Raw genomic sequence first — 26,428 nt, 5'->3', positions numbered from 1 at the left:
CATCACTAATGTCCACGTTCCCCATCAAGCAGAGAGCACCCTCATAATTCACTGCTCATAGACCGGTGCTCGTCCCTATAATGTGCTTTAACCGGGCCCCACTCAAATACAGGTGACACGGGCTAGGAGATCACCCCAGCCATCCAAACAGCTTCACTCCAGACACCTCCCTCCAACTTCCCCTACCCCGTGGGGAAACTTGCCAAGCTCCTTAATGCACAGTCAGCAAACAATAAATCCCATCACATTACTGACCTTATTGAAGAATGTAACTGCCACATCCTCTGCCTTACAGAGACACGGAGAGGGGAAGGTGACACTGTAACCCTCATTCGACTCTGCCCTTCTGTCCCCTTTCACCACACTCTGTCTCTCACTCCACTTGCCACTCAATAAATAGGCAAATCTGACTGCCTAGTCATAATCTGCAAAGGCAACAAAGGTCCAAAGATTGCCTTGGTCTACTGACCCCCCCGACTCTCACCCGGATTCCTTTCTTAAACTATCAGAGTTCATCTGGGACTTGACCATCAAGTCCCATGCAGAGAAGCCTCCCAGTGGCGTTGCAGTTACCTTCCAACACAACATGGAAGATATAGGTCTCACCCGATTAATCAACGTGGCTGCTATCTAGACCAAATATATCACTCTGCAAACAGTAATTTTCACACCAACACTATATCAGTGGTCCCCATTTCAAGGTCTGACCACTAACTGGTGCAAACTACCACAACAATCCCAAAAGCAATTACCTCATTCCTCCTCAAAAACTCTCACCAGGAACCTTTCATCCATCACAAATGAAAACATAATACCTCAACATTTCTGAAACCCCATCTGCCTTGGACCTGAGACCCTGGTCGAATGCTGGAATGACCAATTCACCGCAATCATCAATACCTAGCTCCCCTCAAACCCAACCCCTTGAAGCACCTGAGAAATCTGCCAAGGTTCCACAAGGGTGCCCTCTTCCTCAAGCAACAATCCCGACAACTTGAACGAGAATGGAGGAAACACAATATAGACACCACCCTCCAAAACTGCAAGGATCTGGCAAAAATATATAAAATAGCCATTTGGCTAGCCAAAAAAAAAAAAAAAAGACTACCTCTCTAAACAACTGGAGCTCTTTATGAACTATCCTGCCAAACTGTTTGAACTCGTAAAGAATACCTTAAACCCATTTCACACCCCACTTCTGTTGTCACAGGAGACTCACTGCGGAACACTGCATAATTCTCCAAAAAGGTCTTAGTGATCCACTCTATCTTTGATGGCCCACCTTCTTCCACCACGTCACCTGAGCCCCCCCAAATTCCACTCCTGGAGGAACATAACTCCCTCAAGATAGCACCATATTAACTGTCTTCAGAACCATCACCCCAAAGAGGTGGAAGAAATCCTTCAGTGTGCCAGTCAATCCTCCAGCCCACTTGATCCAAACTTGCCTAGATTTATCCACAGCCTAAAATATATTTTGGCCTCTTGGCTGTCCAATATAATAAATGACATCCTATATCATGGTTCCCTTCCGGAAAGGCAATGATGAAACCTATTCTGGAAAAACCTGGCTTTGACCCCATGACCCCAGTTTACTTGACTACTACCATCCAGTTTCCAGCCTCCCCTTCTTACCTAGGTTAGTAGGAAAAGTAGTCCAACACTAACTTCTGGACATCCTTGAAGAGTGGGGGACATCCTTGAGGAGTTGGAAACATCCTACACCCTCAACAATCTGGCTTCAGGAAAGGACATGGAACTGAATCCATTCTTCTGGACATCACAAACAGGATTCATCTTAATGCCAACCAAGGGGGAGACACTATCCTTATCCTACTTGATCTCACTGCAGCTTTTGACACGGTCAACCATAATCTCCTCAACCAGTACCTGGGAAACGTTGGCATTGCAGGTCCTGCCCTTAGATGGTTCAGGTTGTTCCTATCTAACAGCACTCAATCTGTTTTGTGGGCCAACTATTCATCAACCCCCAGAACCCTCACTTGTGGAGTTCCCAGGGTTGTGTTCTTTCTCCAGTTCTCTTCAAGATTTAGGTTTGTCCCATCTGCAATCTTACATAGACCTTTAACATCAAGTATCACCGTTTACTGATGATATCAAACTTTGTGTCAACATCGAAGCCAGGCAAAATTCTACCATCACCAATCTCAACAATTGTCTCTCAGCAGTAGTCCAATGGCTCAGTATATGCATAAACTTAGATTTAACCCCTCCAAATTGGAACTCCTCTGGCTGAGCCAATGGGGTCATTCCCTATCCCTACACTCTCTATCATCCCTAGCAAGTACCGACCTCCAGCCAGCCAAAAGAATCGATCCAAGGCATGGAGGTCCAACTTGACCTTCTTTTAATTGATTATGTCCCACATCACCAAATTAGTGAGAACCTCCTTCATGTACCTCCACCAGATCAGATAACTACGCTGCTACCTCAATCATCATAACTTGGCTTCAATCAGTCACACTCTAAATACCAGTGGACTAGATTATTGTAACTCCCTACTGAACGGTACTGTATCTCCCAGACTAACTTGAAACGGTTACAACTCGTGCAAAGCACGGCAGCCAGACTTTTGGTAGGTGCCAAAATATCAGATCATAAATGGCCCATCCTATATAAACTACACTGGCTCCTAATGGAAGACTGGATGCAATTCAAGAACCTCTGCGTCATCTTCAAATGTGTGAACAAAGTGGTCCCCAGAGTATCTCTCACAGATCCTGACACTCCACATCTCTTCTAGAGAGCACCGTTTCTCACAAATGGCCCTTCTTGCCTCCTTCCCCACCTTGATTGTACAAGACTGTCCAGTACAAGGCAGAGAGCCCAAACTCTGCAGTGAGGTACCACAGCCCATTAGCCTTGAATCATGCTCTCTCACCTTCTGTAAGAAAGCTAAAGCATGGTTGTTTTAACCAGTCCTTCCTTCAGTCTGATAAAAACAAAATGATCATCACCTAGGACCCTTTCCCATGAAGGAAATATAGTACCTCATTTATTCTAACTGTATCCGTGAATCCATTCACCACTCGTGTTTTGTTCTGTTCTGTACCAGCCTAACCATTCCATAATCTCTAATCCGCTTTGGAAACCTGGCTTGGGTTAGCGGAATATCAAATACCAATGTTTGGAAATAATAATAATAATAATAAAAGGCTTCAGAATTCAGGTGACCACCAAATTGTCAATAGTGCAAATCAACATTTAGGTCGCCTCCACATGACTGCATTTAAGTGTTTTGGTTTTTTTTCTTATGTTTCTTCTTGTTTTTTTGTTTGTTCTATTAATTTGATGTCTGAGTGTATATCGCTTTGGGAGATTTACTGCAATCTGTAAGGCGATTTATAAATAATGTGTGTGTGTGTGTGTAGGGGAGGGGGGCAGCCTATGCTTCAGTGCACATTCTCTCACTCCCCAAGGGGCGATTTTTTGCCCCCCTCCTGAGTGCTATCCTCAGCGTGGTATCCCATAGTCTTGTTGGATGTTCCAGACTGAAGCTGGCAGAGGATGCAGACCCAGGATGGAAGCATTGTGCTCTTCCTGCTGGTGAGGAGGGGAAGAGGATCACACAGGGGGAATGTTTGAGGATGAGAATAGCATGGGGGTAGAGAGTATCATACCGAGAGGTTGGGCGAGGACAGAAATCCGTGGGGGATCAATGATCAATTGAGGCATGGTGCCCCCCCCCAACACAAACATAACTCCCTCACTCCTTCTCCATGACCAGTGCTCTCACCCCCCTCCAGTCAGTGGTCTCATCCCATACCACACCCCTGCCCAGTGCTCTCACCCTACATTCCATACCTGCTGAGGGCTTTCACACCACACCACCTATCCCACTGCTCTCCACCCAGTCTCCCCCATCCACCAATACCCAGTGCTCTCACCACACTCTTCCCCTCCCTCAGCCCAGGGCTCTCACCCCCCTACCCCCCTTGACCCATCTTCCTCCCTAGTGCGCTCACATCCCCCACTTTTTTAATTTGATTTATATTCTGCTATTTCTGGCTCTTCAAAGCCAGGTACCGTAGGTATTTTCCTGTCCCCAGAGGGCTCACCATCTGTTCCTGAGGCAGTGGTCACAAGGAGTGGCAGTGAGATTTACACCCTGGCTTCCCAGCCCACTGCTGCCACACTTCCTTTCACCCTCCATCCCTACCTAGGGCTCTCACCCTGCACTCAGCCCTCTCCCCCCACAAAATTCCACTTCTCTCTATGTGCAGTGCTCTCATCCACACTCTTCCCCCATCTAGTGCTCTCATCTTACACTCCTTCCCCACTCTGCTCTTGCCCCTCTCTTTCCCTGCCCAGCGCTTTCACTGCTCTCACCCCCCCCCCCCAGTGCTTTCTTATCTCCTCTGTCCCACATTACCACCCCTACCCCAGTGCACTCGCACTGCCTGTTCCTCCTCCTCCCTCTCTCTATACTCCCACATGATGCACTCCGTTCTACGCTCTCACTCCAACTCTCACACAGTGCTCTGCCTCTTCTCTATGCTCTCCCCACAACACACTGCTTTCTAGGGATGTGCATTCATTGAGTCATTCATTTCATTTGTTTTAGCTATGTGCACGTATCTCCCGATCGGAAGGTATGCGCACAAAGCTGATTGTGCACACATGTTCGGGTAGATGCCCATATGAACGCATACCAGCGGTTTTGGGTGCATGCGTGCTGATTACGAGATATGCGCACAACTGCTGAAACGAATGAAACGAACGGCCTTAAAAACCAATGAATGCACATCCTAAGCTTTCCCTTTGCTCTTACCTCCTGCAGATGGATAACAGTAGGAAGAAGCCTTGGCTAGCATAAGGTGGCTTTCATTTCCCATAGCTGTTGGCTTATTCTTTTCACTAGACCCAATCAGTTGCAAAAGGCAGGCTTCCCACAGCCAACCAAAGCCAGAGAAAACAAGGGAAGGGACAGAATCCAATTGTTTTTTCTTCCTGTTGTGCCCCTCCATATGAGCCAGCTCTGGCAGAGGGGGCCCCCTTCACTGCAGAGGCCATGGTGCAGCTACCCTTCCTGACCCCCCCCCCCCCCCCCCACCTCACAGCTCCAGTACCTCCACCCCTGAGAGAAATGCACAGGCCAAAGCGTGTATTGGGTCAGGGAGGGAGGGAGGGATTTACCCCACAGCCCCATAGGGTCAGCTCTGGCCAATGGCTACTGCCAATCGGCTATGCAAGCTCCGCGGCTTCCATAAGGTGGAAAAAGTCAAACAATAATAAAACCCCCAGAAGAGAGTTTCACATGTAACCCCAAGGGCGACACTGCCCATGTCTGATTTACAGCTGATCTGAATGACAGAAGTATAAAGGATTTCTATAAAGGACTTAGCATTGACAGGAAGGCCAGGAGGCGTGGGTGTGACTCTGTACAAACCTGCGCTATGTAGGATGGTTTGGGGTTTCTGGGTTGTGTGTGGAGCTGTTTCAGCCGCCCCCCTGGAGGCTTTCATGCAAGAGATCTGGGAGAGCTGGCTTTGATGGAGCGCCTAGTTTATGCCACCTTCGAGAGGGTAAAAGGAGAATTATTTTTTTTTCTCTGGCGGCAGCCGATGCTCTGTGTCCAGATGCCCCCGTTACTTTTTCAGTGTCACGGTGGGGCCTGCGATCTGATTTATGTCTGTACGATGCAGAAGAGAAAATACGCCAGCGGGCTTCGGTAGGATTAACTCGCTTCTTCAAGGGGCTGCAGCGACCTGACCAGATGGTCAACCCTGGGCCCAAACTCCCAGCCCTCCCTCCCCCACCTCCACCTTTGCATAATTTGTTCTGCATTGCTAGGTCAGCGGAAGTGAGTGAAGAATTCGGCTTCCAGTACTGCAAAGATCTGAAGAATTGTTTGAGAAGGGAGTGAGAGCAAAGCAAAGAGTGCTGGGGGGGGGGGGGGGGGGTACGTGAGAGGACCTTTTTGGTATATTTTGACATACATAACATACATACATCCCATAACCTCTATATAGAGAATAGCCACTGCCATTACTAGCAATGGTTACACGGAATAGACTTAGTGTTTGGGTAATTGCCAGGTTCTTATGACCTGGATTGGCCACTGTTGGAAACAGGATGCTGGGCTTGATGGACCCTTGGTCTGACCCAGTATGGCATGTTCTTATGTCATATCATTATAAGTGGGGGGGGGGGGGGGTGTTCCCCCCAATCTTATTGCCAAGACTTCAAATTCCTTTTTTTTTGTCTCAGTAACAATTCCCCCTCCCCCAGTCTCCCTTCCTGTGGAGCTGGGCAGGGTAAGTACCATTTCAGGCTGGCCGGCATCGCCACCTTTTCCTTTGCCTTCCGGCTCGGGCTTCCTCCGCCCTATTCCAAGCGCTGGCCACGTCAGGCGAGCAACCCCTGTATCTCCAAAGCGAGGAATGAAGGGAGGGGGGGGAGGGAGCAGGAGAGAAGGAAGGTATAGAAGGGGGAAGGGTCAGCCTGAAAGAGAAGCGCAGGGCCTCTGAGCTGTGTGTGTGTGTGTGTTTTTTTTGGGTGGGGGATGGGGGGGGGGGGAGGAGAGGAGAGGAAGGTGTTCACTAAAGCCAAAGAAGACCACAAACGCAGGACGCAGTTGTTTTTCTTGGCCAAAATTGCCGACCCTGACCGGGCCCATAAGTGTCCCCCGCCCCAAGTCACGCTTTCGGGTGAATGGAGCCCAAGGAATGATGAATTAATATCAGGTCGATCTGTGCGTAGGACAGAGTGTTCAATTCTTGTCTTTCATTGTCTGACTTATGTTTTACTTCTGCAGTTTTCGTGACGAATTTTTTTTTTTTTTTCGAATGGGGAAAAGAAAAAAAAAACAAAGTGCTGTTTTCTTGCTGAAAAAAAAATGGTTTTTTTTTCTCTTTTTTGTTGGGTTTTTTTTTTGGTTTTTTTTTTTTTACGATGGGTCTTTTTTGAACGCTTTTCTCTGTTTCTCTTTCCACTTCCCCATATTCCCCATATTTTTTCCTTTTTTTTATTTTTCATTTTCCTTTTTTTTTTTTTCTTGGTCCTTAGGTCTGCTCACAAAAAAACACGAAGAACCGAAATCAAACAATCCGCCACAAGATGAAGGTATTTTTCCTGCATGTTTTTTTTGTTCCCTGCTTTTTAAAAACAACAGAAAGTCTTGTATTTTTCAGAAAAAAAAAAGAATTTTAAGAACCCAAAACACTCTGGCTTCTTGTATTCTTGCAAATCTTTTGATACTGTGTAATCTTTTTCTCTTATGCACTGATCTTTTCTTCTTTTTAATTTTTTTGCATTAAAGAAAACATTTTAAGAAAAATCCACCTTTTTTTTTCCTCTGAAATAGCGGCGTTCTTTGGTGGTAATAGGGAGTACTGTCAGTAGAAAAGAAGTTACGGTCTATGCTTTTCCCCTCTCCTCTTCTGAATCCCGTACCTGCACCTCTGCCAGGCAGCAGCTGAGAGGACAGTGCCCCTTGCTGGCCGAACAGTATATTTTCTGACCTTTCTGCCACTGTTCTCAGCCGCTGCCACTAGAGGGGAAGGGAGTTGCAACCACACCCATTTCCTGTTACTTTCAGGGTGAACTCAGGTCTGGATTTAAGATTTTGGCATCCTGCCTGAGCAGTTCAGCCCAGGTGTTTGATGCCTTCGAAAATTATTGCCCTTGCCTGCGTTACCTATGCCTAAATCTGGAGCTGGGTGAAGGTGTGATTGTAAAGATTAAGGACTAGGGGGGGGGGGGGGGGGTTTAAGACAATTTCTATTTGAATTCCAGGTTGGTGATTGGCAAGGCCTGGTTGTTCTAGGGCTGGGCGCAGGAATACAGAGCTCGTCGCCTCTAGGACTGGAGGGCTCAGGGGCAGTAGTGGATTTAGGTTTTTGCTGTCCCTAGCCACTGTTGGTGTTGTGGCTCCCTGCACATGATAGGAGGGGAGGGGCTGCATTAGGGAGCAGAGCACCTATTCTTTGCACTGCTGTCTGCTGCGACCTCATTCCCCTCCTCTGCATGCTGGCTGTGAAGTGGAGGGGCTGAAGCAGAGGGCTGATCTCTGCCGAGCGAGATTGAGAGCAAGCAGGAGGCAATACATCATCAGCTAACCTGCCGCCTTGGGATTTTTGCCACTCTTGGCACAAGCCTAGTGTGCCTATTGGGAAAATTCCAGGCTCGTTCAGAGGGTGCGCACAGATACCCGGATCCTGTCACCTCTAGGCATGGAGAGCTCAGGGGATGGGCACAGGGATTCCGTGCCTGACACCTCTAGGCATGGAGAGCTCAGGGGATGGGCACAGGAATTCAGTGCCTGTCACCTCCAGGCGTGGAGAGCTCAGGGGATGGGCACAGGAATTCAGTACCTGTCACCTCCAGGCGTGGCGAGCTCAGGGGATGGGCACAGGAATTCCGTGCCTGTCACCTCTAGGCATGGAGACCTCAGGGGATGGGCACAGGAATTCAGTGCCTGTCACCTCCAGGCGTGGAGAGCTCAGGGAATGGGCACAGGAATTCAGTACCTGTCACCTCCAGGCGTGGAGAGCTCAGGGGATGGGCACAGGAATTCAGTGCCTGTCACCTCCAGGCATGGAGAGCTCAGGGGATGGGCACAGGAATTCAGTGTCTGTCACCTCCAGGCATGGAGAGCTCAGGGGATGGGCACAGGAATTCAGTGCCTGTCATCTCCAGGCGTGGAGAGCTGAGGGGATGGGCACAGGAATTCAGTGCCTGTCACCTCCAGGCATGGAGAGCTCAGGGGATGGGCACAGGAATTCAGTTTCTGTCACCTCCAGGTATGGAGAACTCAGGGGATGGGCACAGGAATTCAGTGCATGTCACCTCCAGGCGTGGAGAGTTCAGGGGATGGGCACAGGCATTCAGTGCCTGTCACCTCCAGGCATGGAGAGCTCAGGGGATGGGCACAGGGATTCAGTGCCTGTCACCTCTAGGCGTGGAGAGCTCAGGGGATGGGCACAGGAATTCCGTGCCTGCCCCGTAGGACTGGATGGTTCCTGAGATGGGCACAGTTAATTTGATAATGGGACAGCTTCTTAGGGCTCTGAGCCAAGATTCAGAAGCAGCATGGCAGTGGGGAAGAGTTTCTTGGGGGGGGGGGGGTGTGGCAGGGGCAGTAAGGGTGAGCTCCAAAGAGATTCAGTGCACAAGTGGTGCAATGTTTCTGTGCTTGGAGGCCATGGTGCTCTCTGTTAGCTTGTTAATTAACGGGCAAAAGTACAATGCCAGCCTGGGGGGGTAAAATAAGTGTTAATGAGATCCATGCGCTGCCTCACAAAATTAATGAAGATCAGAAAATGCAGCGATAGCAGTATGAAGGTGAGGAAGGCAACAGCTGTGCAGGGGCAGCAGGTGTGGGGGGGGGGGGCATGGAGGGGAGAGAATCTGCACAGAGGCTTGTGTGCATCATAAGAGTTTCTGAGAAAAGCTAAATGAAGAACCTGTAAAACATTACAAATTCTATTCCAAAGATTGACTTACTGAATGGTATCATCTGAACGTTATGTTAGGTGGACAGATTAACCAGGGGGCTCAGGAGGTGGGCACAAGGACACAGAGAGCCTGTTACCTCTAGGACTGGGGGTCTCAGGGGATGGGCACAGGGATAAATAGCCTGTCACCTCTAGGACTGGGGGGATCAGGGGATGGACACAGGGATACAGATCCTGTCACCTCTAGGACTGGGGGTCTCAGGGGATGGGCACAGGGATAAATAGCCTGTCACCTCTAGGACTGGGGGGATCAGGGGATGGACACAGGGACCCAGATCCTGTCACCTCTAGGACTGGAGGGCTCAGGGGATGGGCACAGAGATACAGAGCCTGACACCTCTAGGACTGGGGGTCTCAGGGGATGGGCACAGGGATACAGAGCCTGTCACCTCTAGGACTGGGGGTCTCAGGGGGATGGGCAAAGGGATACACTGCCTGTCACCTCTAGGACTGGGGGTCTCAGGGGATGGGCACAGGGATACAGAGCCTGTCACCTCTAGGACTGGAGGGATCAGGGGATGGGCACAGGGATACAGAGCCTGTCACCTCTAGGACTGGAGGGCTCAGGGGAGGGGCTCAGGGACACAGAGCCTGTCACCTCTAGGACTGGAGGGCTCAGGGGAGGGGCTCAGGGATACAGAGCCTGACACCTCTAGGACTGGAGGGCTCAGGGGAGGGGCTCAGGGACACAGAGCCTGTCACCTCTAGGACTGGAGGGCTCAGGGGAGGGGCTCAGGGATACAGAGCCTGACACCTCTAGGACTGGAGGGCTCAGGGGAGGGGCTCAGGGACACAGAGCCTGTCACCTCTAGGACTGGAGGGCTCAGGGGAGGGGCTCAGGGATACAGAGCCTGTCACCTCTAGGACTGGAGGGCTCAGGGGAGGGGCTCAGGGATACAGAGCCTGTCACCTCTAGGACTGGAGGGCTCAGGGGAGGGGCTCAGGGACACAGAGCCTGTCACCTCTAGGGCTGGAGGGCTCAGGGGAGGGGCTCAGGGATACAGAGCCTGACACCTCTAGGACTGGAGGGCTCAGGGGAGGGGCTCAGGGATACAGAGCCTGTCCCTTCCAGCGCTGGATGGCTCAAGGGATGGGCACAGGGATACAGAGCCTGTCCCTTCCAGCGCTGGATGGCTCAGGGGATGGATACAGAGATACGGAGACACAGAACCTGTCAGTCACTTTCAGGACTGGAGGGCTCAGATGTTGATACAGGTGTTTCTCGACAGCATCGTGTCTCCAAAGGGAATTAATTTATTTGGACAGAGGGAGGCGTGGGAGGTTAAGCATGAGGAGCAGAAGGCGGAGATGCCATTGCCAATTGCTGAAAGACTCTCTGTAACTTGGGCAGTGAATTTGCTGCCCAGCACCGTACATCTATCGTAGACGTGAGCGCAGACGGCTGACGAAGTGCAGGATGCTTCTGGTGATCTTCCTCTGTGCATAGTGAATTCAGATCTGTGGGCAGCAGCCTAGGAGGCGAGCAGTGCTCCTGTAAACAATGACACCTGCCTCCTCTCCTCCCCCTGCCCTCCTCCACCACCCCTCCATGGCAAATGACTAGCACTAACCTCCCCCTCCCCCCTCCCCTCAGAATGAGGCTTCTCCTTTCCACCGTGTCTACCTCCCACCCACCCCCACCACAAAAGAGAGGCCCCCCCCCCCCCCAGCACCATGCCTGCTTCCTACTCCCTCCTCTCCCGCCCCCGTTCCCCTCCGCCATCTGCCTATCCACTGGCGATTCTCGGCTCCTAAAGCAAGCCGGGCAGTGCCTCCCGGGCGATGCAGCCTCCCAGGAGGAGGCGAGGGCAGATCTGGGGAGTCGGGGGCACTTCTAACGTCAGCTTGAGCACAGAAAGGCCTCTCCAGCCACTGGCGCAGGGCAGCAGGCGAGTGCAGGCGTGGAGCAGGGAAGCGGGCATCCGTTCCCTGCTTAAGGGCGAGGAGGGGGGGTGGGGGCTTTGAGCAGAAGCGCAAAGAAGAGCTGAACGTTTTCAGATTTCCAGGGGGGGGGGTTTGTTTGTTTTAAACGGGTCCCGCTGCCTCCGTTTTAATCCCTGGCTCCGCCTCTCTCTCTGCGCGTGACCTCCGGGCCAGCCCATTTCATCTGCCCGCGCCTCGCTTCGCTTGGGCCGTAAATTAGGTGGCCGACAGCACCGTTAGCCTCCTTCCCTCTCAGCTTTGGGAAGGTGGCACGAAAACGCGAGGGGCAGCCGAGGCCCGCGCCTCGGGGGTGGCTGCACGGCGACCTGCTTGGGGGGATTGGGGGGGGGGGACGGGACTCTTGTTGCCACCATCTGCTCGCAAAGCTGACCCTGGGGGCGGAGGGGGTCAAGATAAAAAGGACGAGCTTCCGAAGAAGATTCATTAAGAGCGTTATTTCATCTAATTAATGCACTTCATCCTCACCAAATTAATTAGTCTTCCCGTTTCCATGGCGACACCTGAGGCTTGTACTCATCAAGTGACCTAAAAAGAAAATTTTATCTATATAAAACTTAATTTTTTCTTTTCCTTTTAAGGAGTGGGTGGTGTGGTGGGCGGGTGAGGGAATTTGCAAATCAGGTTTAACCCTTTTTTGGCGGTGGATGATGGTCACCAGGCCATGAGCAGTAGCAGAAGACACCCCCCCCCCCCACCGTCCTCAAGCCAACTGGAAAACATGATTGGAGCAGGCCTGGGGTTTGCCTCCTCTCCTCTCCAAGTGCATCTTGGGAACCGTAGTCCTTGCTTTCCTCAGAGAGATCAGAATGATAAATGCAGTAGGGGCTGGGGTGGGAAGGGTTGCCCAGTCTAGGCCAGGGGTCACCCTGTTGGCTGGGTTGCGGGGGGAAGTGGGTGGGGGAAGGCGGGTGAGAAGAAGGGGTCACCGATCCTGGGCTCTCGTAGGGTGCGGAGTGTGACATCCCCGCCACCTCTCTGTTCACCCAAATTTGTGTAACGTCAGTGCAGGGGGGGGGGGGGGGGGGTGCTGCTCGCATTCCCCGCAGCAATCGCTGTTTACACAGCAAGCGGTCTGAGGCCCTCTTATGCCGTCACGATGCTATCGGGCTCTTCTCTTACCAGCCCAGTTTGGAATGGGGTCCACTCCATTCCTCGGGATGGAGGAAAGGGAGACTGTTCACCTTACAGATGTTGACACTTAAAACAGTTTTGGTTTCTCCCTCCTTTGTTTTTGTGAATTCAATTATTTGTGCTATTTAAAGGAGCTGTCAATTACAGTATATTATTAGCAGGGTCAATGTGGAAGTGATTCAAATACTCGGAGAAGGGGAGGGAGGAGGGGTTTCAGATTGATTTAGCGGGTCTTGTTCCTGCAAGGTGCACCTCTTAAAAGCATAAAATGTACCCCTGCCATTGGCCTTACTGAAAACCAGGCCTGGCTTTGCACTTGGAGGTGGTTCCTGCTTCTCTGGGATAAATTGGAACTACAGAGAGTTACACCAGGACTGGATCAGTGTCTCGGTTAAAAAAAAATACACACATTATATATATATATATATATGTATATATATATATATATATATATGTATATATATATATATATATATATATATGTATATATATATATATATATATATATATATATATATATATATATATATATATATATATATATATATATATATATATATAAATAAAAGAGAGAGAGAGACTGAGTGACTCCCAGCACCTGGAGAGTATTATTTGGATGGTTGATATATAAAGTCTGTTTTAAAAGACCCTTATGGAAGGGGGGGGGGGGGTGAGCGGGAGGTCAGCCCAGTTGACTCCCATGCCATCTAGGATAGGTTGAGCCAGGAGTGGCTTTAACCTGCCCTGCCCATGGCCTGCATAGAGGAATACTTCTGATTTCCCCCAAGAAAAAGCATGAACTACAAGTCCCGGCATGCAGTGCGTGTGTTAATGTGGGGAGGGTGGTTTGTGGAGGGGGCTTCAGTCCCGTCCTAGGTAACACAAGGAGTTGGCCGGTGACCCTCAAGGTGATGTTCTCAGGGGAGTTAATTACAGGCAGTATTGGGGGGGGGGGGGGGGGTGAGGGAATAAGGTGACCAGATGGCTCAAAGTCACTCGGGGCAGGACAGGCTAAGCCAGTCTTGGGTTTTTCCCCCCCCCCATTGCATCTGTGGACTTTGTAGTCCTTGTGCTTTCCTTTGGGAAACCAGAAGTCCCAGCATGCAGCGAGGGGCTTATCCAGGCCTGGGGGTCAGCTTGTCCCGAGGGGTCTTGTTTAAGGGGGTTCAAATCCTATCCGATGCAGACCATGGCGAAGTTCTGATTGCTGGGGGGGGGGGGGGGGGGGGCAGCAGCCGGACAACATCTTGTGGTCCCCTACACCACCATGTTCTCCACTCAGGCCCCCTCCTCCTCCTCCTCCTCCCTATCGCCTATGGTTTGTGGGGGTGGGGAGAGAGACACCCCCCCCCCTCTTCTCTTGTTTCACCTCCGTCTGATTGCATTCCTGCATCTCGGTGACTGACGCTACCTTGTTCCTCATTCTCCCCCCCACTCCCCGCCTCCCTGCAGATATTCGGGACAGCGGGAAGAAGCCGGTGATGCTGTTCCTGCACGGCGGCTCCTACATGGAGGGAACGGGCAACATGTTTGACGGAAGCGTGCTGGCGGCTTACGGCAACGTCATCGTAATCACCATGAACTACCGCCTCGGGGTGCTAGGTAGGTAAAGGCCGGCGATGGGAGTGCGGGGCGGGCAGCGAAGGCTTTACGCCTGCAGGCTTGGGGTTCCAGCCCCAACACTGGCATCCCGGTCTTACTGCGTGAGCCTAGCGATGAGGGCGCAGAGCGGACGCATCCGCAGTCCCACAGTCCCAGTCCCACCTCTGCCAGGGCTGAGGGAACGGAGCTGTGACACCTGCGGCTTCAATTTCCAATCCCACTGCTGCCACCAATCGCACAGAGATAAAGCTGCCACATATCAACTCTAGCCTGAGGAAAATGCAAATTGTCTTTAAGTGGAGGAACTTAGGTCTTATGTTTTGGGGGTCTTTGCCCTCCTACATGCTAATGTGTGTCCACATGTGTGTGTGTGTGGAGAGAGAGCAGGGTTTGGTTGGAGATGTGAATTAAAACTAAATTGGCTTGGAATATTTCAGAAGTGAGGTCTAAATCATGAAAGCGTGGAGAGAATATTAACACATGTACAGTAGAGCCGCCTGTGCCAAATCTCACCTCATTGTCACCCAGTGCCTTGCAGCTTCCTTGGTCCCTCTGGACACTCTCTCTGCATGTCTCTCTCTCCTTCCCTTGAGCTTCTCTCTGTCTCTTCATTGCAGCTTCTAACCCAGATCTTGCATTGCTTTCTTCCTCACTGTCTCATCACCCCTTCCCTCTTTCGCTTCTACCCGTCTCTCTCTCACTGTGCCTCTTCCTGTCCGTCTCTCTCTCTCCCCCTCACCTTTCCTCTCTGTATCTCTCTTTTCCTCTCCCTTCTTCATTCTCTCTCTCTCTCTCTCCCCCCCCCTTCCTAGAACTGGCAAGCCCTTGAGACTGTGGTTCTTCCCACACCCGGTCCTGGGTTGTGACAACCTTCACCACCACCAGGCAGCCCTGGGACATGGGCCCTGAAGCATTTTCACCAAAGGAATGTCTGAATCTAGGAAAGAGGGTTGGTTTTTTTTCCTCTCTCCTTGAAGGGGAGGCCTAATTCTGTTTTCTGGGAGGTTGCTATGGAAATCCCAGGCAGTGTGTCAGAGAAGGCTGGAGGACAGACTGAAGATGGATGTGTATAAGTAGAGACACAGCTAGAGAGAGAGGCTTTACCCATTATGCCACAGTTTGGTAAGGAGCCCATGACAGGCTACTAGCCAAGGCCTTATGATGAGCTGAGCGTGCCATCCTCGGGTGAAAGACCTGCCGCTGGTCTCAGAGAAGGCCAGAGGTTTGCTTTTGGTCCACCCATCTCTTCCTTGTCACCCTCTTTTGAAATATAGGACTACCAGAATTTATTTTTTTGGGGGGGGGGATGGGGGGGTGGGATGGGGAGATCAGGAAATGAACAGGGAAGTACAGCTCCCAGAGATGCAAGAGGATGGGGGGGGGGGGGGGCAGAGAGGGAGTTAAAAGCAGGGCGTGGGCTGAACTGCAAGCCCCAGCCTGCACTGTGACTACAAATCCCAGAACCCTCCTGGAGGGCTGCGGGACTCAGCCCTGCCCATCTGGCAGTCGGTGCGGGAAGCTAGGCCGGGCGGGGAGCAAGCACTAACTGCGGCAGGAACATGGCTACCCCTAATTCCAATGTCCCTCCCCCTCCTCCTCTCTCCCCTTCCTGTCACTGTGCCGCCCCCTCCTCCTCATCTTATTTATTTAAAATCATTTATCCACCGCCACTCCAAAGACCATGGCGATTGACAGGTAACATACATAATGTACACTAAATCACCACATTCCTCAACATTCCTCTTTCCAGCTCCTTCCCTTCTATCTGTCTCTCCCTCGCTCTCTCCTTTTCTCCACATCTGTTTCTCTCTCTCTTTCTCTCTCACTGCCTCTGTGCTTCTCTCTTTTATTTAGCTCTCTCTCTCTCTCACGCACTCTTTTTCTTTCTGTCCCATTTTCTGTGTCTCCTTCCGCCCATATCTGAGACGCCCGTGCCAAAAAGGACAGAAACGATGCTGACCTGGGGCTAAGAGCAGGAAAAAAAAAACCAAAAAAAAAATTTTTTTTTTTAAGAAAGGAAGGAAAAAGAGAAGCCTGAGATAAAAATGCATATCCTAAATTCTGATTGAGGTGAGCTCCAACATTCGCCCTTTGATCCACGTGTGAAATTAATCTTACAGGACGCAGGGATAAAATTTTAATTAAAAATGCTAAATATTTAATGCTGAACATGCGCTAGCTCTGATTTAAAGGCCGAATTTCCGATTTTTTTTTCCTTTAAGAGCAGAAGCCTGGGTTTCCAAAAAAAAAAAAAAAAAAAGCTGCATTGGGGATCTTTCTGTATTAATTAAAATTAAATCACTTTTCCAGCAGTTATTGAGTGTGCCGAAGTTTTAATCTTGCACTGCAGTAGGGGAGACAATTAAGCCAAGGCTAGGATGACACCTCCTAAATTTCAGACTTCTCAGAAATTTCCTCGGCCTCTGACCAGTAGAAAGCTCTCCTGGCTGCCCACCTTCCTGACCAGTAGCAGATGCCCGCGGCCGCCCTTCGCGGCTTCTGACCAATAGCGGAGCTCTCCTCGACTGCTCATGCTTAAATCCATGGTGGGTGTCTGTGTGGGGGCCGCCTTTGGTGGCCTTGCACCAGCCGGTCAAGAGCAACCACAAATCCTACTGTAGTTCCACATCCCAGGGGTTACCACAAAAAATAATAATAATAATAATTCTGTCTCGCAATAAACAAAGATGCTCCGGCTGCCCAGCTTTCTGACCAATGCAAAAGCTCTCTGAAACACCTGTGCTACCTCGCGCTGTCTCCTGCCAGGCCCGAAGGCCCCTGCAGCTCACAGACACAGCGTATTTGCCTTGACTGAGGTTTTTATTCAGAAATGATGGTAAATGTGCACTGCAGTAGGGGAGACAATTCCCTACCACAGTGGAACTAGTGATCAATATTGAAAAAACGGAATTTCTACACTTAGAAAGAAAAAAATATCGAAATGATTCAAACCCCAATTATACTCAACAACAACCAGAAAATAGAACTAGCGGAAAAAGTAAGGAACCTTGGAATGATAATGGACTCCCGAAATGAATCTAAAACAACACATATCGCTAAAAGTAAAAGAAGGCTATGCTAAACTCATGATCCTCAGAAAACTTAAACCGATACTAACCCCTGCAGATTTCAGAACAGTGCTTCAGGCACTAGTTTTCGCCAGTACCGATTACTGTAATGCACTTTTACTAGGACTCCCAAATACAACAATAAGACCACTTCAAATTCTACAAAACACAGCAGCGAGAATACTAACTGGAAAAAGAAGAGACCATATTTTATTATTTATTTATTTATTTAAGGTTTTTATATACCGGCAATCATGGCAACATATCTTGCTGGTTTACATAAAACAGGAGTGCAGTAAATACATCAAACTGGAACTGAGGTGATCGAAGGAGCAGTTACATTTAACAAGGGTAGCAGAACTGGGAGATGGAAGAAGAGAGAGGAGAGATTGGTAACGATAGAACACAATACAAATTAAAAACTATATACAAAAGTAAGGTTGAGGGCTGATTGTTTTGAGACGGAAACAGTGATGTCATTCGATTGTGTCCGGGAAAGCTTGCTTTCCCGGACACATATAACTGAAACTCTGGCCGAACTTCACTGGCTACCCATAGAACAAAGAATAAAATACAAAGCACAATGCACCATACATAAACTAATACATGATGAAAAAGCAGACTGGCTAAACACTGCACTACGTGTACACGTCCCACACAGGAACATTCGTTCAGAAAACAAAGCTCTCTTAACCATTCCCTCAGTCACGACAGCGAAACTAACCCAGGTAAGAGAAAGGGCGTTGTCTTTAGCAGGACCCACACTCTGGAACATAATGCCTTTGGAGATCAGATTACAGAGAGACCCCAAAACATTCAAGAGAAGTCTAAAGTCGTGGCTTTTTAAACAAGCCTTTTATAAAGAGACCGGAGAATAGAAAATACACTGGAATAAACAGAAGAGCACCGGCACACAGCACTATTCTCATAAATGTGCATTACAATATTTTAACAAATTGAGTACACGATGAATGTAATAATATAACACAGTAAATGTGATTTTTTTTTACCTGTATAAAGTACCTTCTAGGTACACCTGGCCAGAACCTACATCACTAAACATTTGTATGTATTTTTATGATTGAATGTAACCGAAACTTAATGGCACCTGTTAGAATGTACTATAGTACGCTTACTCCAAACTTACTTATGTGCCTACATGTAAACCGTTGCGATGGTATATAACTTAGCGATGGTACAGAAAAGACAATAAATAAATAAATAAATCTAACACAATTCCTGACTTGCGCACCTCGGGTAGTCAAACATGAAGCTCACGATATTTATTCATTTTTACGTGCTTCTAATTCCGCAACTTCCTTGCATCATATGTTCGGCGCGGATAACAAAACGAGCAAATAGGGGCAAGGCCCATTTCCAATCCGAAGAATCAGTCCAGGTCTTTTCACAGTGGGATCCTTCCTTAACATTACAAACGCGGCCGACAGCGAGACGTTGGGTTGCAGACAACGTAAGACTTAAGACTTCCCAGCACAGTTTAACATTAATACGTATTCCAGAACTCATCGGCCTCCTCCGGGATCCCATACCCCTTTTTCTTGGCCACCTTGCCATCCGAAGGCTGGAGACGCCTGTGAGGTGTCCGAACTCTCCTTCCAAGTTGGGGGGGGGGGGGCCACGTAGCAAGCTTTCTTTAGTGTAGAGTTGGCTTAGGTCTAAGCCATTCTGTGGCTCTCGTAAAACCCCAGCCCTGAACCAAGCAGACTCCTCTTCAAACCCAGAGGACCTGCCTTTTCCCCTGGACATCTCCAACCAATAGGAACTCTTCCACTCGCAGTAGCAGATTAAGCCGCCCCCCCCCCCCCCCACTAAGCTAAATAACAGCCTGCAGGATTGGGGAGGGGGTGTGCTAGGGACATGCCGCTGTGCCTGTTGGATAACCCAGCACCGCCCATTCACCTGTGCTCCCTTGCACAGCCTTTGACCAATCCAAGAGCTCTCCTGGCTGCCTGTATTGACATCATTAGCTCAGCTTTGAAACGATGATGTCATCCACCATGGTTACAGCTGCCTTCCCCAATGACATCACAGGGTACACTTGCTCCACTGAATTTCCCCCTTAAGAGACAGAAGACCCTCTGTGGTTCTGGAAAGGGTCTTTCTCCTCTTTGAACTTAATGACAATAAAAGACCTACATTAATATTATTTGGATTATTGTTGGAGATGTCAAAACAGCTTTTCTTCCTATACTGTACCTTTTTTTTTTTCTAGCATTCCTCCCCTCCCAGGGGTTACTATAAGCAAGATAAAATACACTTGAAAGGAGGAGGATTGGAGGGCGGCGCCTATGCCTGGTCCTCGTGGCTGTGAACCACTTCCTTTTGTAACCTTCATTCTGACCCAAAATATTCTTCCAGGGCCTTTACTGGAGCCAGGCTCGTTGCTTCTGGAAATGCCCAAAGGAAATCTCGGGGCCTTAACCTTACTTCTCTCCCTCTTTTTTTTTTATGTAGCTCTCTCTCTCTTTCTTCTCCCTCTCTCCACTATCCTAATCAAAATCATTTTGCCCAGGCCAGAATGTCATTACATCCGTCTGCTTCTCACAGTTGGGGTTGGCCATGGCTGCGTCATCACAGTACACAAAATGGCCGCCTCCCAGACTGCTTAGCACTAGCTGCATCCACACACACACACACACAATCCTGCGAGTGACCACCTACCAAATACATACCCCCTCCACCACTTCTCCTCTACCAATTGTGTATTTGCCCTTTGCTCCTCAAGGTGACAACAACCACGTGGCTCTTATTGCCCGATGTACCTGCTGGCTGCTGTCACCTGCCCTCTGCTGCTTCCAGGGTGTCATTCATGCTGGGATAGCAGAAGGGAATGCCATAAGAGGCCAGGCAAGCCATCAATCATGGCTTTGATGGCAGAAGCTTATGAGAAAGAGAGAGATAATTTGAGTTGTCCCTCCTACATCTCGAGGGCAAGAGAGCCTGTGTCTTCATTTCCACAGAGGCGTCCCCCCCTCAGCGCTAAGTTGAGTGCCACGGCCAAAGGCCAGCACATTCTCCGCTGCCCCTCTCGTAAGGTGACGAATGTGGAGAGGAGCAGCAGTCTCCATGCATGGCCATGAACGTGGGCCCCTGATATGGGTGGGCAAGACAAACCCCCTCCTGTCGGGGATGCCAAGCCAGGGGGAGGACGTAGGGGAGCAGCACGGATGTGCCCGCATGGCCCGCAAGCTGGCCAGTCATGGCCCAGCCTGCCGCAACGTGGGCGCATGCCGCAGGATTTGCGCAGCCAACCGGGAGCGTTAAATGCCATGCGGGAAAGGGGGCACTCACAGGCTCTGTTGTCCTGGGCACTGTGATCCCCGACGGCAGTCCTGACGGTGCGTCCTGCTTCAGCGGTTAAAATTTGCGCCATAGATTTGTTAAGGCCTGCCCCCCCCCCCCCCCACACTACCTTCCTGAAAATAAATATTTCCTCAGGTTACTCCCATGTCTGCTACCTGCCTTCCAGCCTCATATCAGGGCCTCTTATTCTAGAACGTTCTTTCCATTGGGAAAAAAAAATGCCTCTTGTGCATAATTTATGTCTTTGAGGTCTTTGAATGTCTCTTTACAATCTTGTCCATCTGCCAACGGAAACATCGAGGCAGGGAAGTTTTTTTAAAACCTGCAGTCTTTGAAACCCGCTTCTGCCTCCCTGCCTGAGGCAGAGTTGGCTGTGGTCCACACGTGTTGTGAGCCAGCGTCGGAGAGGGAGAAGAGGTAGAGATTAGTATTCGTTTCGTAGAAACGAACACAGCGCCCTCCTAGTCCACACTGAGAGTGCAGGGCCTCAGATCTTGCAGAGGGCTGGGCATTTGTTCTGCCTGGCACAGGGGGAGGGGGGAAATGTATGCAGTTCCTGCCGAACCATTGACCGTTGCCCTGGCTAGGATGGGGAGAGGAGCTCACAGCTCCTGCAGTCCCAGACTCTCCCAGCTGGCGGCGCTATAGAGGATGGTGCAGGAGTGCTGGTTGTGTGTGTGTGTGTGGGAGGGGAGGGGGGGGGGCGCACGCAGAGCCTGCAGTTCCAGCCACTTCCAGCAGGAGGCGCTGTAGGGGATGGTGCAGGAGCGCCGGCTATGAGGGGGAGCTCACAGCTCCTGCAGTCCCAGCCTCTCCCAGAAGAAGGCGCTCTAGGAAAGAGTGCAGAATGCCACCACGCCCTTCTCCTAGGATTCACCGTCTCTTGCATGCCCCTTTGGTTTACTTGTACATAGTGACAGTGCAGTGTGAGGCTGGGAGGTTTGAACTCTGCGTTGTCATGGTTTCCAAGTGCCGGAGAGAGAAGTTATGACGGATGGTGCTGATTACAAAGCCATTCACTTGATCTTCCATTAGCTTTTTCAAATTTTTTTTTTTTTTTTAATTCTTGACTCAGCAGCTTTCTGCTGTGCCTTTGGGCTTACAGCTCAGTCACTACCAACCTCTTCTGGCGCCATGACCTTCTTACTCACTGGTCCTACTACCAAAGGTTCCCCTCCCAAACCCCCCTCTTTTTTTTTTTTTTTTTATCCCTCCCATCCAAGGGCCAGGGGCCGTAGACTGCGGTCCCTTCGTGGTCCCAGGACGTGCGCACCCTGAACCCGCCCCGTAAGCACAGCGCTAAGGACAACCTTTTAAAGGATGGGGAGGCGATATGTACACGACCGACATGAATAAACAGCGCATCGCATGGCTCAGACGGTCCCCTTCCATGGACTGGAGGAGGCAGCTGTGAACGCTGCCTCCTCCAGTCCTTCGACAGCATCATAACTCCTAGCACAGGAACAGCCAGTTCTCGAGTGTTAAAAAAAAAAAAAAAGAAAAGCTGATTGCCAGCCACAAGGCGCAGGGATATCTTACACAGGACACGCTCCGAGCATGCTCAGACAGTTTGCAGATCATGGGCAGGCCAGCTAACCAATGGTAGGGCATTTTATCTTGCCAGGGAAACACTCCCTCCCTCCCCCACCCGCCCACACACACACACACACACACACACACACACACACACGCACGCCGTTTTCAGGCTCAGATCCAAAATGGCGACCAAGTACACAACATTAAGAAGCAGATGCGACAAGGAAAGTGCTCAATTTATTAATATGGGGGGGGGGGGGGGGGGAGGATTAGGCCCGGCACTTTCCGTTGGGTTTGCACATCAGCTGGAACAAGGGCTATAAACCTTCCTTGGATTTCCCCCTTCCCCCCCCCCCATTTTATAACTCTCCTCAACTCTCCCCTGCAATGGCAAGACACTGAAACAGAGAACATGATGGCAGAGATGCTGCAGAGCCCATCTGTGCTTTCCTGCTGGATCCTACCTAACAGCTATCCATTTTCGGTTAGGCTGGAAATCATTTTTCTCACGTCATCAGAGGTCCCAGACATCTTCTCAGGCAGTGACTTTTCCTGCAAGGAACGCGGATAGGAAGCAAGAAGACGTCTTGGACATTTAGTCAGTAATACTAAGAATTCAAGCATCGCTTTCACAGTAACGTAGTAATGATGGCAGATAAAGACCAAACGGTTCATCCAGTCTGCCCAGCAAGTTGCTCGTGGTAGTAACTGCCGCTCCGTGCAGGTTACCCCCATGCCTTCTGTTCCTTTCATCTTCTCTCTCTCTCCTTACTCCTTCCCATCTGGCTTTCATCAAGAGTCCTCCCCTCTGCTAGGCCTCTTTCCCCGACTCCTTCTCGGATCTCATCAGGAACATACCAGGCATCTCTCTTGACTCATTCCCATCATCAGGGATCCTTCTCACCCAGCTCTCGCCAAGGATCCACCTCCCCCCGTATGAGCGCTCTCTGGTATATTCTTGATTATTATCAGTGCCTGCTGCAAAAAAAAAAAAAAAGAGGCACTAAAACAGCCTGTTCATGTCTTCTCTCTTTTCTTGCAGGTTTCTTGAGCACCGGAGACCAATCTGCCAAGGGGAATTATGGTTTGCTTGACCAGATCCAGGCCCTGAGGTGGCTGGAAGAGAACATTGCACACTTTGGCGGGGATCCGGAGCGCATCACCATTTTCGGCTCAGGGGCTGGAGCCTCCTGTGTCAATCTTCTCATCCTCTCTCACCATTCTGAAGGTACCTTCCCCCCCGGGGTAGCATAATCTGAATAGTGGACCTATGTATAGGACATTCACCGGCTCTGCCTCAGTGTATTAAAGATAACTTAAGCTATGGCCAATCCATTCTGAATTCTGCCATGGAACAACTTCGTAATGATTTTGGCTATGTAACAATCTCTCTACCTGAAATAACTACAGTTCTTTAGCCATCCATTCAGAGCATCTTCTACTATCTACATGAGAAGTTATCTTCTATGATACTAGATATCAGGCAATATAAGCTGGTCAATAAGAGCAATTATGGCTAGAAGTTAACCAGATGAAGAAGCTTTCCTGTTGATCACTCAATAGGGGCATCTTATGTTAAAGGCCAGCTAATAGGAACAGCTCCATCTAGAGACTAGCCAGTAATGCTAAGCCAACCCATGGAAGCAACTGCAGTTTTGGACACACCAATCAGAACAGTACCAGCCACTAATAAGAGCTCCACCTCTAGATCACCTTACAAGAACAACTCTGGTTATTAAAATAAACAAATAAATAAGATATATACACATATATTTGTTTTCTTTTTCTTATTTTCCAGGTTTGTTTCAGAAGGCCATCGCCCAGAGTGGCACAGCCATCTCCAGCTGGTCTGTGAACTACCAGCCTCTGAAGTACACCAAGATGCTGGCAGCCAAAGTGGGCTGCAACCACATGGACACTGTGGAGATCGTGGAGTGTCTGCGCCGGAAACCCTACCGGGAGCTGGTGGACCAGGACATCCAGCCAGCACGCTACCACATTGCCTTTGGGCCCGTGGTGGATGGGGATGTTGTACCAGATGACCCTGAGATCCTTATGCAGCAGGGGGAGTTCCTTAACTATGACATCCTAATTGGGGTTAACCAAGGTGAAGGGCTGAAGTTTGTGGAGGACTCTATGGAGAATGAGGATGGCATTTCAGCCAGCAACTTCGATTTCACCATATCCAACTTCGTTGACAACCTTTACGGCTACCCGGAGGGCAAAGACATCCTAAGGGAGACCATCAAGTTCATGTACACAGACTGGGCTGATCGGGACAATGGAGAGATGCGACGCAAAACCTTGTTGGCGCTCTTCACTGACCATCAGTGGGTGGCACCAGCGGTGGCCACGGCCAAGCTCCATGCTGAGTACCAGTCACCTGTCTACTTCTACACCTTCTATCACCACTGCCAGACCGACACCAGGCCAGAGTGGGCTGACGCAGCCCATGGTGATGAGATCCCCTATGTCTTCGGGGTCCCCATGATCGGCGCCACTGACTTGTTCCCTTGCAACTTCTCTAAGAACGATGTTATGCTGAGTGCTGTGGTGATGACGTATTGGACCAACTTTGCTAAAACCGGGTGAGCCCTGCGTATTGACCTTTTAGCAATGACCTGATATTAGTGGGCAGGAGAAGATATGATCGGAAGTTCCTTCAGAAGGAGGAATTTTAGCAGTGTCCTGGTGTTAACAGGCAGAGAATGTCCTGATCTGAGGTGTTTTTTTTAGGAGGAGAAACTATCAGTGACCTAGTGCTAGCGGACAGAGAATGTCCTTATCTGAGGCTCCTTAGGTGTTCTGGTGTTAATGGGCAGGGAATGTTCTGCCCCTGGGGCTTTTATAAAAGGGATAAGAGGTAAGAATTGAGTTGTAACCCGTGTTATCTACACTTTTGCATCTTTCCTAGAGATCCAAACCAGCCTGTCCCTCAAGATACAAAGTTCATCCACACCAAGCCCAACCGTTTTGAAGAGGTGGTGTGGACCAAGTTCAACACGAAGGACAAGCAGTACTTGCACATTGGACTGAAGCCTCGTGTCCGGGACAACTATCGTGCCAATAAGGTTGCCTTCTGGCTGGAGCTGGTGCCACACTTGCACAACCTGAATGGGATTATCCACACTTCAACCACCACTCGGATCCCGCCCTACAGCACCAGGTGGCCCCCTGTTTCCCGAGTAGGACCCAGCACCACCCGTCGCACCCACCCAACACTGCCGCCAGATGAGGACGACCCGGATGACCGCCCTCGCTATCCACCCTTCCCGGGGGACTCCCGCGACTACTCCACCGAGCTGAGTGTGACAGTGGCTGTGGGCGCCTCCCTGCTCTTCCTCAACATCCTAGCTTTCGCTGCCCTCTACTACAAGCGGGACAAGCGTCACGAGCTGCGCCGGCGGCTCAGCCCTCAGCGCGGCAGTGCTGCCAACGACCTGGTGCACGGGCCGGAGGAGGAGATCATGTCGCTGCAGATCAAGCACTCTGAACACGATGCCCACGACCTGGAGCCGCTGAGACCCCACGAGATCCTGCGACCCGCCTGCCCACCCGACTACACCCTCGCCCTGCGCCGGGCCCCCGACGACGTGCCGCTGATGACGCCCAACACCATCACCATGATCCCCAGCACCATCCCCGGGATGCAGTCGCTGCATCCGTTCAACACGTTCCCCACTGGCCACAACAACACTTTACCTCACCCACACTCCACCACAAGGGTATAGTCAAACTTATGATTCTACTCTCCTCCCCCCTTTCTTCTTCTTCCTTGATGGCATATTCATCCTTTAAAAAAAAAAAGGTACATACAAATAAAATAGACGATGGTCGACCACGAAAGCAAAATGCAGAGAGGGGAGAAACAAACTGAGAAAACAGGAAATTATTTCGGAATAATTTTTATTTTGAAATATAAAAAAGAAAAAAAAAAAAGAGAAAGAAAAAAAAAAGCAAACTGTAAAAGGGAATTTGAAAGCAGAGTTCTTTTCTCTCTCTCTGTTTAAATGTCAAATGGAAAAAAACTCTCATTGTTTCATGGGAGTTTAAATTTAAAAAAAAACGACAAGTTTTGAAGAAGATTTGGCATGCGTTCGTAGGCTGAAATGGCAAATGGAAACGCTCCCGGACCGAACAAATGTAAATTGCTTGAAAGCAAAATCCCTGATGGGGAGGAGGTCTTTTATTACAATATGCATATATGTATGTGCATATAGATATATATGAATATATATATAATATATGCACACAGACATATATATAACTTTTTTTTTTTTTGTAAAAAAATGACATGTCAGTTTCGTAAAAGGAAAAGTAATTAACAAAGTTGAACCCGGAAAT

At 49.8% G+C, this 26,428-nt stretch overlaps 1 protein-coding gene across 1 annotated transcript in view; it reads left to right on the top strand.

Moving 5' to 3' along the window:
* NLGN2 (neuroligin 2) overlaps positions 1-26,095 on the top strand; it is a 66,541-nt gene extending 40,446 nt beyond the window's left edge. The window contains 5 exon segments of the mRNA XM_029579417.1: positions 7,030-7,086; positions 14,007-14,156; positions 23,127-23,312; positions 23,883-24,672; positions 24,999-26,095. Of these exon segments, the coding sequence (XP_029435277.1) occupies positions 7,030-7,086; positions 14,007-14,156; positions 23,127-23,312; positions 23,883-24,672; positions 24,999-25,815 (2,000 nt within the window). The 3' untranslated portion in view covers positions 25,816-26,095.
* The last annotated feature ends 333 nt before the right edge of the window (positions 26,096-26,428 follow it).

Source organism: Rhinatrema bivittatum, chromosome 16 (genome assembly GCF_901001135.1).
Source record: "Rhinatrema bivittatum chromosome 16, aRhiBiv1.1, whole genome shotgun sequence".
In the NCBI taxonomy this organism is placed as follows: Eukaryota; Metazoa; Chordata; class Amphibia; order Gymnophiona; family Rhinatrematidae; genus Rhinatrema; species Rhinatrema bivittatum.
This window is presented reverse-complemented; position numbering and strand designations above follow the sequence as displayed.